Source organism: Erinaceus europaeus, chromosome 7, assembly GCF_950295315.1.
Source record: "Erinaceus europaeus chromosome 7, mEriEur2.1, whole genome shotgun sequence".
Classification (NCBI taxonomy): domain Eukaryota; kingdom Metazoa; phylum Chordata; class Mammalia; order Eulipotyphla; family Erinaceidae; genus Erinaceus; species Erinaceus europaeus.
The window spans coordinates 110,713,492-110,727,363 of NC_080168.1; the positions used below are offsets into that span (position 1 = coordinate 110,713,492).

A 13,872-nucleotide genomic window follows, 5' to 3' on the forward strand; every position below is an offset into this window, starting at 1 on the left:
TCAACTCCTCACCTGCACTAGAAAACTGTCTGACTCTGCAGCTCCTCTCCGGGTTAACCTTAACTCCAGTCTTCCATAACTTTCCTGTACTGGGCAGAGTGTGCACATTCTTTTTTTAGGACGCACTTCTTAGCTTGGTCCTTGTCATTCACCTGCAAAATTAGCACGGACGTCTAAGAGGGGAGCCTACTGGTTTGCGAGTCATGTTAAAAAGTGTCTTTAACAGCAAGGGCAACAAAAAGGGATAAATAAATAAATATTAAAAAAATATCTTCACATTTGGGAGCCAGGCAGTAGTGCAATGGGTTAAGCACATATGGCACAAAGTGCGAGGACTGGCATCCGGGTCCTGGTTCAAGCCCCCAGCTCCCTACCTGCAGGGGGTTCACTTCACCAACGGTGAATCAGGTCTGTAGGTGTCTCCCCTCTCTGTTTTCTCCTCCTCTCTCAATTTCTCTCTGTCTTATCCAACAACAATGATGATAAACAACAAGGGCAACAAAAGGGGGAAAAAAGTCTTCACATTTAATTTAATTTAATTTACACTTAATGTGAACCACATCATAATGCTAGGCAGTGGCTCACCTGCTGAACACACACACTACCATGTGCAAGGACCTAGGTTCAAGCCCCCTGGTCCTCACCTGCTAGTGGGGAGGGGGAAGCCTCATGATTGATGAAGCAGTGTTGTAGGCATCTTTCTCTTTCTTTTTCTATCTCCTTCCCCTCTCTCAATCGCTCTGTGTCCTATTAAAGTAAATATCTTAAAATCTCTTTTCAGAATTGGGAGATAGCATATCCAGTAGAGAGCACACGTTGACATGCAGGGGGAACCTAGGTTCGATCTACCACACAGGAGCACTGTGAATGACATCAGAGGAACCCCACAAACAGTGAAGCAGTACTGTGATCTCTCTGTCTCTCCCTCTGTCTTTATTTATTTATTTACTATTGAATAGAGACAGAAAAATTGAATGGGGAAGAGGAGCTAGAGAGGGAGAGAGACATAGAGACACCTGCAGCCCTGCTTCATCATTTGTGAAGCTTTCCCCCTGCAGGTGGGGACCAGGGGCTTGAACCCTGGCCCTTGGACACTGTAGTGTGTGCGCTTAACCAGGTGCATCATTGTCTGGCCCTGCTCCTTCTCTATCTTTGAAATGAAAAATAAAATGAAGTATCTCCTAGGAACAGTGGCAGCCTACAGTTATGAAGGCTCAGTGCTAAAAAAAAAAAAAAAAAAAAAAGCACCTTTCCTGAAAAAAAAAAATTACCACAAAAACGGGAATGGAAGTTTTCCAGAACTTCCCTATCTGAGGAAAGACCAGGGAGAAATTGGGGAACAGAGGATCAGTGAGACCAAGGACAGTCACAGGAACACTTGGTGGCCCACAGGGTGGGGGGTAGGGGGTTGGGGGTAGGGTTCTCCTTCCATGCTGATCAGATGTCCATCTAGGGCTGGTGAAGGCAGGGCTGGGGGGGGGGGCCAGAGGAGAAGCTCTGTGACCTCCAGGAGGCCCAGCCAGGCAGAACGCCGGCTGCTCCTCTGCGGATAGACCAAGCTGCAAATCAGGAATTTATTAGGAACTGAGACTCATTTTCCCACCCTTTATGGCCCTGACGACTCAAAGCCAAACTCTGGCAAGGGGCTTCCTCGTGGCTTTAATTAGACAATTAATTTTTTATTGGGTCGTTTGATTTCCGGAGCCGATTCCAGGCTCCCAAGTGTCCCCTACCTGCCTATCTCCCAGCTGTGAACAGTGAAAGGGGACAGAGGGATTCAGGGTGGGCTGGGGGGTGGGTAGGGGGTGGTGAGAAAGCTTGTGAGCTAAGTTAGCTAAGGGTGGGTGCGGGCTGGGGACACCCCCCCTCCTTCAGCTTCCAAACACTATCCAGAGCGAGGACCTGCACAAAGGCATTCCTGGCTCTCCCTGCCCAGCTTCCTCCCACTCCGGTGAGCTAATTAGTAACACGGGTGAGAGTGAAGGCCTGGCACTGTCCTGAAATCCATCAGTGGCCTTTCTGTGCTTGATCCCCGCAGGCTGTGCTCAGAGGCTGTTTACCCTCCGCCCAGGGATTAGGAAGCTGTTTGACTTAGAAGGGCAGGGAGAGGCCAGGACTGGGCTTTTCCCTTCACCTGTTCTCAGGAGTTGGGGCAGGGGCACTGAGCCAGCAGGAAGAAAGAGCAAGAAGTGAGGGAAACCTATCTGCAATCTGTCTCCCATATTGATCTTCCCGCCGCCCAGCTGTTGAGAACAGGTGAAGGGAAAAGCCTGATCCTCTTACTGGCTTCACCCCTCACAGACAGGGCCCGGGTTGTCAGAGTTGAGGGAAGGGGTGTGGGGTCTTGGCAGTGGGGGAGTGGAAGATGGCAGGGTTCCCTCTAAGTCATGTGTGTCCTCTTGGAAGAGGGGGAAGCCCCTCCCTGAGATTCCTGGTCATGCCCATCCTCCACACAGAAAAGATGCGAAGGCCCAACTCTGGGAAAGGCATCCTTACTGTGGGAGGAGAGGATCAGAACCCCTGGCTGGGTGTCCACTTGGCAGCCGCCAGTGTGTTGAGGGCAGTGCTGCTCAGAGGGTTTATCTTGGGCTTGCTAGGAGTGAAAGGACTTTCCTCAGGTGTCCTGTTGGTGGGGACATTGTCACTTGTTCCAAAACAGGGATTCCTGAAAGTGTGTGTCCTCTCTTTTTCTAACACGCGCGCGCGCACACACACACACACACACACACACACTGCCAGGACCAAGCTGACAAGCACTTGCAGACACAGAAGTAGGCTCTTCAGACCTGAGCACAGAGACCCCAAGACCCTCACAGGTAGAATAAGCCTCCTAGCCCCAAAGAAGCCATGATGCCATTTTAAAAGAAGGAGCTCTGGCACCCACCTTCTCCTCCAGTGTGAGTACACCACCAGCTATATGTGTAGGACTAGTCCCGCTGGGGCGCCAGGATTAGGGGAGGGAGAAAGAGTCATCTGTATTCGTGTCAGATTGTGAGGAATATGAAAGTGACAGGACCAGGGATCCAAGGGCCCTGGGAGTTTGGTGTCCAGACCTCAGAATCTGTTCTGTGGACGTCTTTTCTTCTGGGAGAAATCAGGCAGGGTGAAATGCTTTGCTAGGATCTAAGGGGGCAGCGTCATGGTGGGGTGGGTCCTTCTGAGACAGAGTGCTGGGGGTATAGCTGTGGCTGCCTGTTGGCTCCCTCTGCCAAGTGATACAGAATGGGATTCAGAAGTCCATGGGAGGGATGGGAAGTGGCGGGGTACAGGAGAGGGGGAGACCCAGCCCCACACCTCCTGGTATCTGTGCATTTGTGTGGCTTCAAATCGGAGGGAAGTCAGAATTTCCAGGACTCAGGGTACTGTGAACAAGGTGGCACAGGTTGTGTTAGGGGAGCTCAAATGGCACCCTCCTGGGACAGGTAAACAAAAGGGCCAGGCAGGCAGGCCTGGGCAGCAGAGGTGTGAGTGTGTATGTGAGTGGGTCAGTGTCCACCTGCAGGGAGAGAGGTGAGAGAGAAGTGATAAAAAAGGGTCGGAGGAAGACAACAGACCCAAGGATATGACAAGACAGCCAGCCAGCTGACAGACAGACAGCTATACAAAGAGAGACTGATAAACACTGAGGGCTAAGGGGACTTTGGCAGGGCAGTGGGGCAGTGGGAGGTGAGTAGTACCTCCAGAGGGTCAGTGACCAGAATAAACAGCCAGGCTCCTGCCTGGGAAAGTGGGCAAGGGGCTGGGGGGAGGGCAGGGGCCACAGAGAAAGCCGCTGCTTCTAGGGCAGCAGGGAAAGGCGGTGACTGAGCCACTTCCCAGGCACCAGAGCCCTCAGCCCTCTCCCCCTGCCCTTCTCCTTAGCCCAGGGCTGAGATTGACGGACTGCAGCTTCTTTGGGTCCTGGGTGGATTTGAATAATTAAGTCATCTGGATTCTTATGATTTACCATTTTCCATGATAAATAGACAGCGCCCAAGCCAGCCAGTTGGCAAAACTCTGGCTGCTAGTTATAATTTGTCAAGCTGCCAGCAGATTCATGTTTTATGCTAATGGAGAGAGACTCATTGACGAGGGGAGGCAGTGACCGGGTCAGCTCTTTCCTCGGGCACCCCCAGAGGTTGAGAGGTCGGCAGAGAAAGGCCCGGGAGGGTATGGATTTTCTGTAAGGGTCAGTGTAATTTTATAATAATTCAGCGGTCACACACATGGGCTTGGGCACACAGAGGCCATGTATGTGGAGACATGTTCACATCTACACACACAGAGAGACACACATGCACTTGCTCCAGGACATGTGTCCACATATACCCTCCTACTCTCTTGCACAAGTGCACACACACACAAACACACACACACCCTTGTAGGCACACCCTCAAGGCACACCCAAGGATCTGCTCAAAAATTCCGAGAACCATCTCATTGCCCACGTAGATCGAAGCCAGGCTCAGCCACGGGAAGGGACCTTTGGGGGGTTCTCTTGTCTGCCAAAATCTTAATCCGGGGACCCTCGTGTCCACTCAGCTCCCAGCATGCCTCCCATCCTCAGACACCTATTTCTTTGCTGGGAGAAACAAATGAATCCCAGGCAGTTCTGCTTTCTACCCAGTGTGTCGGGGTGTCCGGAGCTGGGGAAATTCCCATCACAGAAGGCTGTCATCAAAATCAGCTAAACCCAAATTTTCCATCATTTTGTTTATTTACATATATGTAAATATATGCCTAAGAAAGGAATTATTTTTGCTAGTCTTTTGTGCTGTGCACTTAGTAGGTCCCAAGTAAACTTTGGTGGAGGGAACAGTGGGAGCTGTTGTTTTGTAGATGGAGCCCCCTTGCAGCCCCGTGTGTCAACAAGCCTTTCTGTCTCTGCTGGGTTGAGAAGGGTTGAGAAAGGTGTAGGACGAATGGAGGCCTCTGATTCCTTGCTGTGAGGAGCCGGGGCCTTTGGTGTGATAAGAAATGCTAATTTTATACCAGTTGGAGCAATCCGATCTCGATTTTGACCCCCAGATGCCCTCAGAATGGATCGATGAGCAAACACATAGCATCTGCCCTTCCTCCAGCCACACAGACGCTGGACAAGCAGGGCTGGAGGTTCCTGGAGGTTTGCCGGGAGTGCGAACAAGAGGCAGGGGCTGCGGGAAAACATTGCTTTCCTTTCCCTGTGTCCACCTTCCCCCAGAAAGAGAGAAAGACATAATAGCAGGCTGAGCAGAGCAGAGGCCCTGGGCAGGAGGCAAGCCTGCTCCCAGCTCCCAGAACCCAGCGCCCAGCACCCAGCAACGGCTTCAGGGTGCTGTTAGCTCTACCCACTGCCATCCCGCCTCCTGCAAAGGGAACCGAGTATCCCCTCCCTTCTCCCACTCCTGCAAGGGGCCAGGCTAGGTAGGGCAAGACAGAACTCTGGGGACACAGTCTATGTCCTCTCCAAGATCCTCAGTGAGTGGCCTCCCTGCTCTGCTGAGCAGATCTGGAAACAGCCTCCCTGAGTGCACCAGGGTTAAGGAAATCAACATGGTTTGTTCAATAGCTTGAAGCTCTAATCTGGCACCCCTGGCCTAACCCTCTTCACCCCCTGTGCATCAAGGGGAGCTCCTGCAGGCCCTTGTTCACTGGAGGAGGGCAGACTCCAGCCTGGGGTGGGGCACCAGCAGCTCACACCTGTGGGCAGAGGTAGGCTGACCTTGGCCTGGAGGTGGGTCAGATGGGGAAGGGTTTGGGGAGTATAAAAATATAATCGTGTTTGATACAGGAAAGAAGTTGGTTCATCTCTCATTATGCTCCTCGTCTTCCAGCCCCGAGGCTTCCATCTGTGTAGCAAAGTCAGCTTGCCTGACAGTTTCGGAGCAAAGTTTCTGGGGTACACAAAGTATATAAGAGCCCCAGTTTCTGCTAGTTAAAAGGGAAAGAGAGGAAATAGAAGGGGGGAAAGGTGTGTATGAGAAAGAGAGAGAGAGAAAGAGAGAAAGAGAGAGAGAGAAAGAGACCAGAAAGATAAAGAGAACAGAGAGGGAGCTGGAGAGGAGCTGGGGTGAGCTTGCTTGGAGGCTGGGCAGCGCCAGCTGAGGCCTCCCTCTTGGAAAAAACAGGCACAGCCTTCACTGTGGATGGGGCTCTCCTGTATGGGTTAGGGGGGCTCAAGCCTATCTTCAAGGCTTACAATGTCCTGGGGAGTACTGCTGACCTCGGTGACCTGGCTCATGCCAATTCAGGGAAACAAAGACACCATCTCATTGGCTTAAGAAACCCTCTGACTCCAACAGGGCAGATCCTCAGGCCCACAGGCTCCAGATACATCGTTTGCCAGCCACTCACATGGACTCGGCGAGCATGGAGTCAATGTATTGCAAACCTGAAGCCCACTGGCCCTGCTAGAATGTCCTCACTTTCACTCAAGAAGGAGAACCTTTCCTGCAGCACTTGCAAACCTGTAGCCAAGCTCTTCACAGAGGAACCCAACTCTTTCTGGCAGGGAGCACCCACACCCTTACCCTGGCAGGTGGTATTTTTTGGGGGGCTGGGGTGGGCAAAGTGGAGAATCAGATGGCAAAGCAGAGAACAGTTTCCTTTCTCATCAAGGGAAAAGATGACGATGCCCTCCTTGAAGCAGACCAGGCCTTGTCTCCAACCCCATCACCTGCATTATGTGTGGACAGGCTGGCCACAACCATAGAGGAACCTTCCAGTGCAAAGGACACACTTGACATTTAGCTAAAGAAGGGCCCAAAGTCACAGAACAGCTAGGCATCCCAGTCAGTCTCCAGACTGCTTCACCAGCAGGCCCAGTGTGGAGGGATGTCGGGAGAGGGGACTGAACTGGCGAAGGGGTCACAGAGCCTGTGTTCCAACTGTCCCCTTTCTTAGCCACATCTTCTGCTTCGTGCACTGGTTGGTGAAGTAGCTGTGCTCTCTCTGCTGGGTCTCAGAGCCTGTCCCACCCGGGCAGGTGAGGCTATAACCTGCCACTAGCTCAGCCAGCTGCCTGCTCCCATGAGGCCTGGGTGGACTCTAAGGATGGGGTGGGGGCAAATGGGAGCGTGAGTAGTGGGGTACCTACCCCACAGCCCACTGTGAACCCTACTCTTCTCTCCCTGTAATGCCTGCTTCCTGCTCAGGAACCCTTCCTCTCAGCCAGAGCTTCCCTCTCTCCTCTGCCTTCTTTTCTTTCTTTGTGTTCATTCTTCCTTTTATTTCCTTCTTCCAGCCCAGCCCTTCAGTTCTTCCTTTCTTTTCCTCCCTTCCATGCCTTGTATTTTTCCTTGCTTCATTTTCTTCTCCTTCCCTCTTATTTTTGACTTCCTCCTTTTCATCTGCACCCCCCTCGTATTTTCCTCTTTTCTTCCCTTTCTGCCTGCTTTCTCTCACCAGACTAATGAATCGCAAGTCTTCCTTCCCTCCTTTATCCCTATTCCTTTCATGTCCACTACAGCATTTTGGCTTTCTCAACTCTTATCTTCCCTGTCCAGTTCGTTCTCTTTGTCATTCTCAACTTTGCCAGCCCTTTAATGCCTTTTCTTCAACCTCCTTTGTTTTTGAATTCTGTCTGCAGCAGGCACCAGGCCTAAAACTGCCCCTGCCCTGAGCTTTCTCCCCTTTCTCAACTTGCCCCAACTTGGGGTTGAAAATGGTGCCCCTGCCCCAGGTGAGAAGCTAGGGTGGGTCCACAACACCACACTACAGGTTTTGGGGAGCCTTGCCAAAATGCTGGCATTCTAGCAAGTGTGCGGGGGGGGGGGGGGGGAGCAGCCCCACAAATAGCAAGTACAGTGAGAAAGTTGAGGAGGCAGAGGGGGAGAGAGAAAGAAAGAAAATGAGCTGGAAAAAGTGAGGCCAGCTGCAAAGCCTAGAATGTGTCTTCCTTTGGATCTCTGGCAGCCAGAAGCAGCCACAGTGGGCTCCCACCTTAATTTGGGGGCAGGGTTGGGGCAGGAGGAAGCCTTCCACACAATGTCTCTGGGCAGGAGAGGTGCTTAGACGACAGACTAGGAGGACAGAAAAGGGCTTGGATATGTTTGAATGTCAGTCGCCTTCACATCTGTCTCCTAAAGTTCCTCTCTCCCCAAAGCCAAAGTTTCTGCAGTCCAGCAAGAGCTGAGTTAGTTGAGCCAAACTCTGGGTTTTTGTAGGAGCGGCAGCGGCAGCCGCTGGTTTATAGGCAGAAAGAACTCTGATGCAGCGAACACAAAGGCCCCTGGGAGGTTTCCAGGCTCCTAATTCAGCTGAGCCAAGAAGTGTGTGGGGTGCAGGCTGGGCAGTGGGGCTCATACCACGTGCCCCAAACGGGGGAGGAGGGATTTTCTTTCCTGGATCGGGGCCCACCCAGGCTCTTTCCAATGCACCTGCAGCTCTTGGTCCTCCAGCCTCAAGGCCTCCCCTTTCAGGGACACCTCAAGGCCAGGAATGCCAGGTGTGACTGGGCACCTGCAGTGGTGCTCTCCTTCACACCCACCCGTCAGCCACTCTAGTGGGTGGGAGGGGAGTGCTGGCATACTCTGACCCACCCTTTGGCCTTGACTCCCAAAAGAAGGGCCACCTACATGTCTTCTTCCTAGGACTACCCTTTAGTGAGTTGTGTGGAGGTGGGGTGGGGGGCAGTCCTGGTCTCTAGGATGGGGTAGGGGGCTCTCTGTCTGATCCCATAGAGGGGCTGTAGACAGGGGATCGGTGCTGCCTTGACTCTGCCTTACGGCACTGGGTCTGAGTAAAAAGGAGTAGAAAGTATTTGGAAGTTGTTCCTCCTCTGGTCCCCCCTTAACTTGAGGTCCTGGGGTGGCAGAGGTATGCTCCATCCAGATGTCCCTCCACACCCTCCCCTGCAGGGTCATTAACTGCTACTTTGGGGCCAATACCCTCTTGGCTTTGCTGGGGGTAGAGGGGAATCTCCAAGACTCTCTAAGGATTATGGGGTTCACAGGTTCAGAGGAGGGGCTTGAACACTGGGAGTGAACATGCCAACTAGCCTCCCTCCCCTGCCTGAAAACAGCACCCCACCCTCACCTCACCCCTCAGCCCCCAACTCTGCCCCCTTCTCCAGCTCCTTTCAAGAAACTTTTTTGAAGTTTCTGTAACTTACATTTGGGGAACGAAGTGATTCACCTCAGACTCTCTGCGACTCCAGGCCCTGCCATCCCTAGTTCCTCCTCCCCGAGTGCAATCCTGCTCCATCCAGGGCCAGTTCCCCAAACCTGGGGGGCGGGGAGGAACCTTTCCTGGTCTCAGCACCTAACAGACAAGCACCCAGCTCCGACCCACATTTCCCCAGGACTCCCGGGAGGAACAGGGCAGAGTAGGAAGGGTAGGGAGAACAGAAGAGTAGGAAGGGTAGAGAAGGAGAGAGACTTTTTTTTAGACTTGTGCATGGAGCGCACCCCTCCTGCAATCTTCCCAGTCCTGCTCACCTGCTCCCGCTGAGGTCCTCAGGGCTCTTATCCACTCAGAAGTTTAATCCTTCTTTCAAATGGTCCCAAGAAGCGTTAAAACTCCGTCGGGGAGGGGGGCGGGGGTGGGCAGGGTGGCAGGGCCGCCAAGGCGGCTGGTCCAAAGAGAGCTCAGGAAGCAGGACTCCAGCGCACTTTCCCCTGTGTGTGTGTGGGGCGGGGGGGGGGGGGCGAGGCAGTGCAAGGCCAGGCTGCCAGCCCACAGGCTGCCCCGGCCAGAGTGGGCGCTACTGAGGGAGTGGCCAGCGGGCCGGCCGGACTGGGAGCTGGATGGAGAGGACCCTGGGTCTCTGGCGACGTCAGCTTCCCCCCAATTCGTGCCCTCTCTGGTGTCCCCCAGCAGACAACACTCTCGCCACCTCTTCTGGGACGGCACACTGGCCCCCACTAAGGCTGAGAGGGAGCATGGGAGGGTGAAGGGATACCCCCCTTTTAGCCCCTCCCCGACCCTCCCCCTTACCACTCCCCCCCTTGCCCAGCCCAGAGCCCAGGGACAAACAGAGAATTGCAACTAGAAATCCGATCGATTGGTACGAGGCAGCACGTGGTCCGGGGCTGGCCAATGACCAGGCCTCCCGGGATGAGCTAATAATGGAAGCAATTTGTAACTTTCAGTAGCTCTCCGGGACTGGGTCTGGGAGCCGAGGGAGGCAGGCTGAGATGGGGAGGTGACGGTGACACCGCCCCCCCCCCCCAGTCTCGTCACCCTTTCCATTTGTCCAGGGCCGCCCTGCTCCTCTTTTGCGCCAACATGCTCGCACTCTCGGGGACCTGCGGCCACTCTGTCCCCCGGCTGCCTCACCAGAGCAAGGTAAGCGGGTCCCCACACCTCAGGAAAACGAACCCCAGATGACCCCCTTCCTTTCTGGCACCTGTGTACAGGTCCCTTTCTGGTCCCACTAAGCATTTGAAATCCGAGCTTTTCCCTCTTAGTTGAATGATAAGATTAAAATAATAATAATAATAATAATATAACTCATTTCAGATTTAGGGAAAGATTAAATTCAGATTAATGGCGTGAGTAATAAGTGGTATTTGGAGGAAATTTTTATATCCTCGTGGAGAGAAGCAGTTTACTTGCAGTTTCCTTTTCTTTGGCGGGCCAGTCCCACCCTCTGTGTCTGCCAAGTTCCACTTCTCTGATGATGTCACATTACTGCCTTGGCCCGACCCATCCTCCAGTTTCAGTCTTTGCAAGGGCTTTCACCCAGCAGCTCTCAATTTTATTCGTTTTGCTTCTCCTTCACTAGTTCCTCAGCAGTTTCGGAATCTCTGTTATTCTTTCCCCCTTTCTACATGTGGATCAAGGTTTTTTGTTTTTAAACTATTTTTTTGTTGTTTTCTTTTGTAAATGAATTGTTTGGGCCACTCTTTAAGGGTGTGAATAAAATCTCTTTTGATAAATTTCAGCGTCCCTCCCTTGGAAGAACAATGTACTTGAAGTGTTTTTATTCATTGTTCTAATTTTTTGCTCATTGTGTCTCGCTTTTGGTGTAGTTTAGCTTTGGGCTTCTTTTTTTTTCCCCTTACCCCTTTAAGAATCAGACCTGCTCACTTGAGTGAAATCATTTATGTGTGAAACTATTTGAAAAGTTCTGATTTTATAAACGGTAGCATTTTGCATGTTTGCTGCCCCCCTTCCTCTACCCTTCCTACACTCCCACATTCTCCATCCTGCCCTCAGCTCCCAACCTCAACCCTCCAGACCAAGGAGGGCCTCCTGGGAAGAGAGAGAGAGAGAGAGAACCTTCCTTGGATCAGAAGCCACATTCAAGATTCTAGTTCTGGGTGATTCTAACATCCCCCATTAGCAATATCAAGGAGACCAGAATTTTCATGGTGGTGCAGGGGGAGATTGAACCTGAAGCTTTGGACTCTCAGGCATGAGAATCTCTTTGCATAACCACTATGTTATCTACCTTCCCCCTGACTTTTTAAATTCTCATCTTTTCCCTACATTCTAAGAAAAGTATAAGTGTATATATTTTTTTCTTTCTTCCACGTCAGTTGTTAGCCTGTTGTTTTTGGTTTCTTAGCTCCTAGGAGAGGATTTGCAGAAAAGATACAAATTTAGCGCCCTCCTTTATTTTTTAATTGGGGGGGGGCAAGCTTGTGTGGGGAGACTTGGATCTCCTGAGAGAGCGGACTTGGGGACTGGGTCAATTCTGGCCGTTGAGGCCTGAGGAATGAAAGTTTGAGCGTGAATACCCGCTTGGGGAAAATGAGCCTTTTCAAACAAAATATCAGAATGGTGTGATGTGGTTTTAATTAAAAAAAATTTTTTTTGCAGGTACAAAAACAAGTGACAGAGGAATGAATGTGCGTCTCAGAGGTCCTCTCTCCAGGACCCAGTCACTCTCGGAGGACCAGGGAACTCAGAGATCTGAAGTCAAAGAGCGGCTGCCAAGCTGGCTGCTGCCGCGCCTCTCCTCTGCGCCCCCCCACCCCCAAGTCACATTGACATTCTAGGCACACTCGGCCCAGCCCCGGTCCCCGCTTCTCCCAAGTATGAATCTAAATTACTATTAATAAGGGGCCGCTCCAAGTTAATTGGCATTAAAATAATTCATTTCAATTTGTTAATATTAAATGAACACTCTGCACTTTAGCTCCCCTCTTCGCCCCAGATTCCCAGATGAATGATGGGGAGTGGGGGCGGGGAGCAGAATGAGGCTCCGGGCTGCTGGACCTCCCCTGGGGAGGGGGGAGCCAGGCTCCTAGAGGCCTTGCTGAGGACAGTCTGATGGCTTCTTTTGGTGGGATTCACTGGTTTCAACTGGAGCCCCAGTGCAGGTGGGGGGTGGGGTGAGTAGAAGGGAGCAGAGAGCGGGAATCCTTAGGGGAGAGCAGGGAGCAGGGAAGGGAAGGGGCAGAAGAGGTTGGGGAGCACTGGGTGTAGGTGCTAAGGGTAACACAGGCTTGTGAAGGAAGGTGCTAGTAGGAGAGAGAGAGAGAAAGCCCACTTAGTGGGCATGGATGGACCTGCCAATGTCCATGTCCAGCAGAGAAACAGCCAGATCTCCTACCTTCTGCACCCCTAAAAAAGAATTTTGGTTCATACTTCCAGAGGGGGAAGAAGTATTAGGGGAAGATGACTAGAGAGAGGGCTCTGAACTCCAATTCCATCAGGACCCAGAGAGAGAAGAGGAAAAAAAGGGAAGAAGACATTAGGAAGTTGTAATAGGTGTAGCAGTGACTTAAAGTGGAAAAGAAGGCAGGACCATAGAAAAAGTGAGAAAAATATATATGTAGAGAGATAGACAGTTAAAGAAATAATAGTTAAATCGTATCTGTGACCTTGGGAGAATCACTGCAATTTGCAGTGGAGGGAATGGGGACACAGAACTCTAGTCGTGGGAACAGTGTGGCATTGTACCCCTGTTGTTTTGTAATTTTGTAATCACTAATAAAAGTTACACACACACACACACACACACACACACACCAAAAACCAAAAAACACCTCCTAGAGAAGTAGCTGAGGGTGGGGAGGGTGGGGGGTGTATGGAGCTGAGGCAAAGCAGACAGAGGTTGGGGGCTATTTAGCTGTGTGGCAGTTAGACAAGTTGTTTATCTTTTCTCTTTACCTTAAGTTTTTTTTTTTCTTCTTTTTTTTTTACCAGAGCACTGCTCAGCTATGGCTTATGGTGGTATGGGGGATTGAACCTGGGACTTAAGAGCCTCAGGCATGAAAGTCTTTTTGCATAACCATTATGCTATACCCCCATCCTACCTTAAGTTTCTTGACCTGTAAAGAACTGAGTTATGGGTTAAGCACACGTGGTGTGAAGCACAAGGATTGGTGTAAGGATCCTGGTTTAAGCTGCCGGCTTCCCACCTACAGGGGAGTCGCTTTACAGGCAGTGAGGCAGGTCTGCAGGTGTCTATCTTTCTCTCCCTGTCTCTGTCTTCCCCTTCTCTCTCCATTTCTCTCTGTCCTATCCAACAACAACGATAGCAATAACAACAATAATAACTACAGCAACAATAAAAAAACAAGGGCAACAAAAGGGAAAATAAATATAAAAATTTTAAAAAGAAACAATTAAAAAATATAAAAAAGAACTGAGTTACTAATAATGGTGTCTACCTCAGGGGGTGGTTTGGGATTAGATAAAATACATATACTATGTTTTCTGCAGGACTTGGCACATAGACACTACCAGTAAGGAGAGGGGAATAGCATCATGGTTATGCAAAAATACTTTCATGCCTGAAGCTCTCAAGTCCTAGATTCAACTCCCAGCACCACCAAGCAGTGTTTTGGTAATAATAATAATAATAATAATAAATAAGGGCTGAGAGATAGCACAGTGGTTGTGCAAACAGCTTTCCTGCCTGAGGCTCTGAAGTCCAAATTCAGTCCCAAGGACCACTATAAACCAGAAATAAAATAAAAACCAAAACGAAACTTCCAGTAAATGTTAGCTGCTGCTGCT

At 51.1% G+C, this 13,872-nt stretch overlaps 1 protein-coding gene and 1 long non-coding RNA gene across 5 annotated transcripts in view; one reads left to right on the forward strand and one right to left on the reverse strand.

The window, feature by feature from the left end:
- Positions 1–12,009, forward strand: part of SMUG1 (single-strand-selective monofunctional uracil-DNA glycosylase 1) — an 80,470-nt gene extending 68,461 nt beyond the window's left edge. For 3 of the 4 annotated variants that reach the window (XM_060195203.1, XM_007518152.3, XM_060195205.1), the window contains 2 exons: positions 10,158–10,245; positions 11,725–12,009. In XM_060195203.1, coding sequence (XP_060051186.1) covers positions 10,158–10,245; positions 11,725–11,903 — 267 coding nt within the window. In that variant the 3' untranslated portion in view covers positions 11,904–12,009. Of the gene's footprint in view, positions 1–6,260; positions 6,497–10,157; positions 10,246–11,724 lie in introns of those variants that run through there. The other variant, XR_009550825.1, reaches the window with a different exon arrangement.
- Positions 4,157–9,950, reverse strand: LOC107522265 (uncharacterized). Its single transcript, XR_009550826.1, has 2 exons — positions 9,396–9,950; positions 4,157–5,852 (listed from the first exon to the last, which is right to left on the reverse strand). It is a non-coding gene; the product is annotated as an uncharacterized LOC107522265 (long non-coding RNA).
- Positions 12,010–13,872: the final 1,863 nt, after the last annotated feature.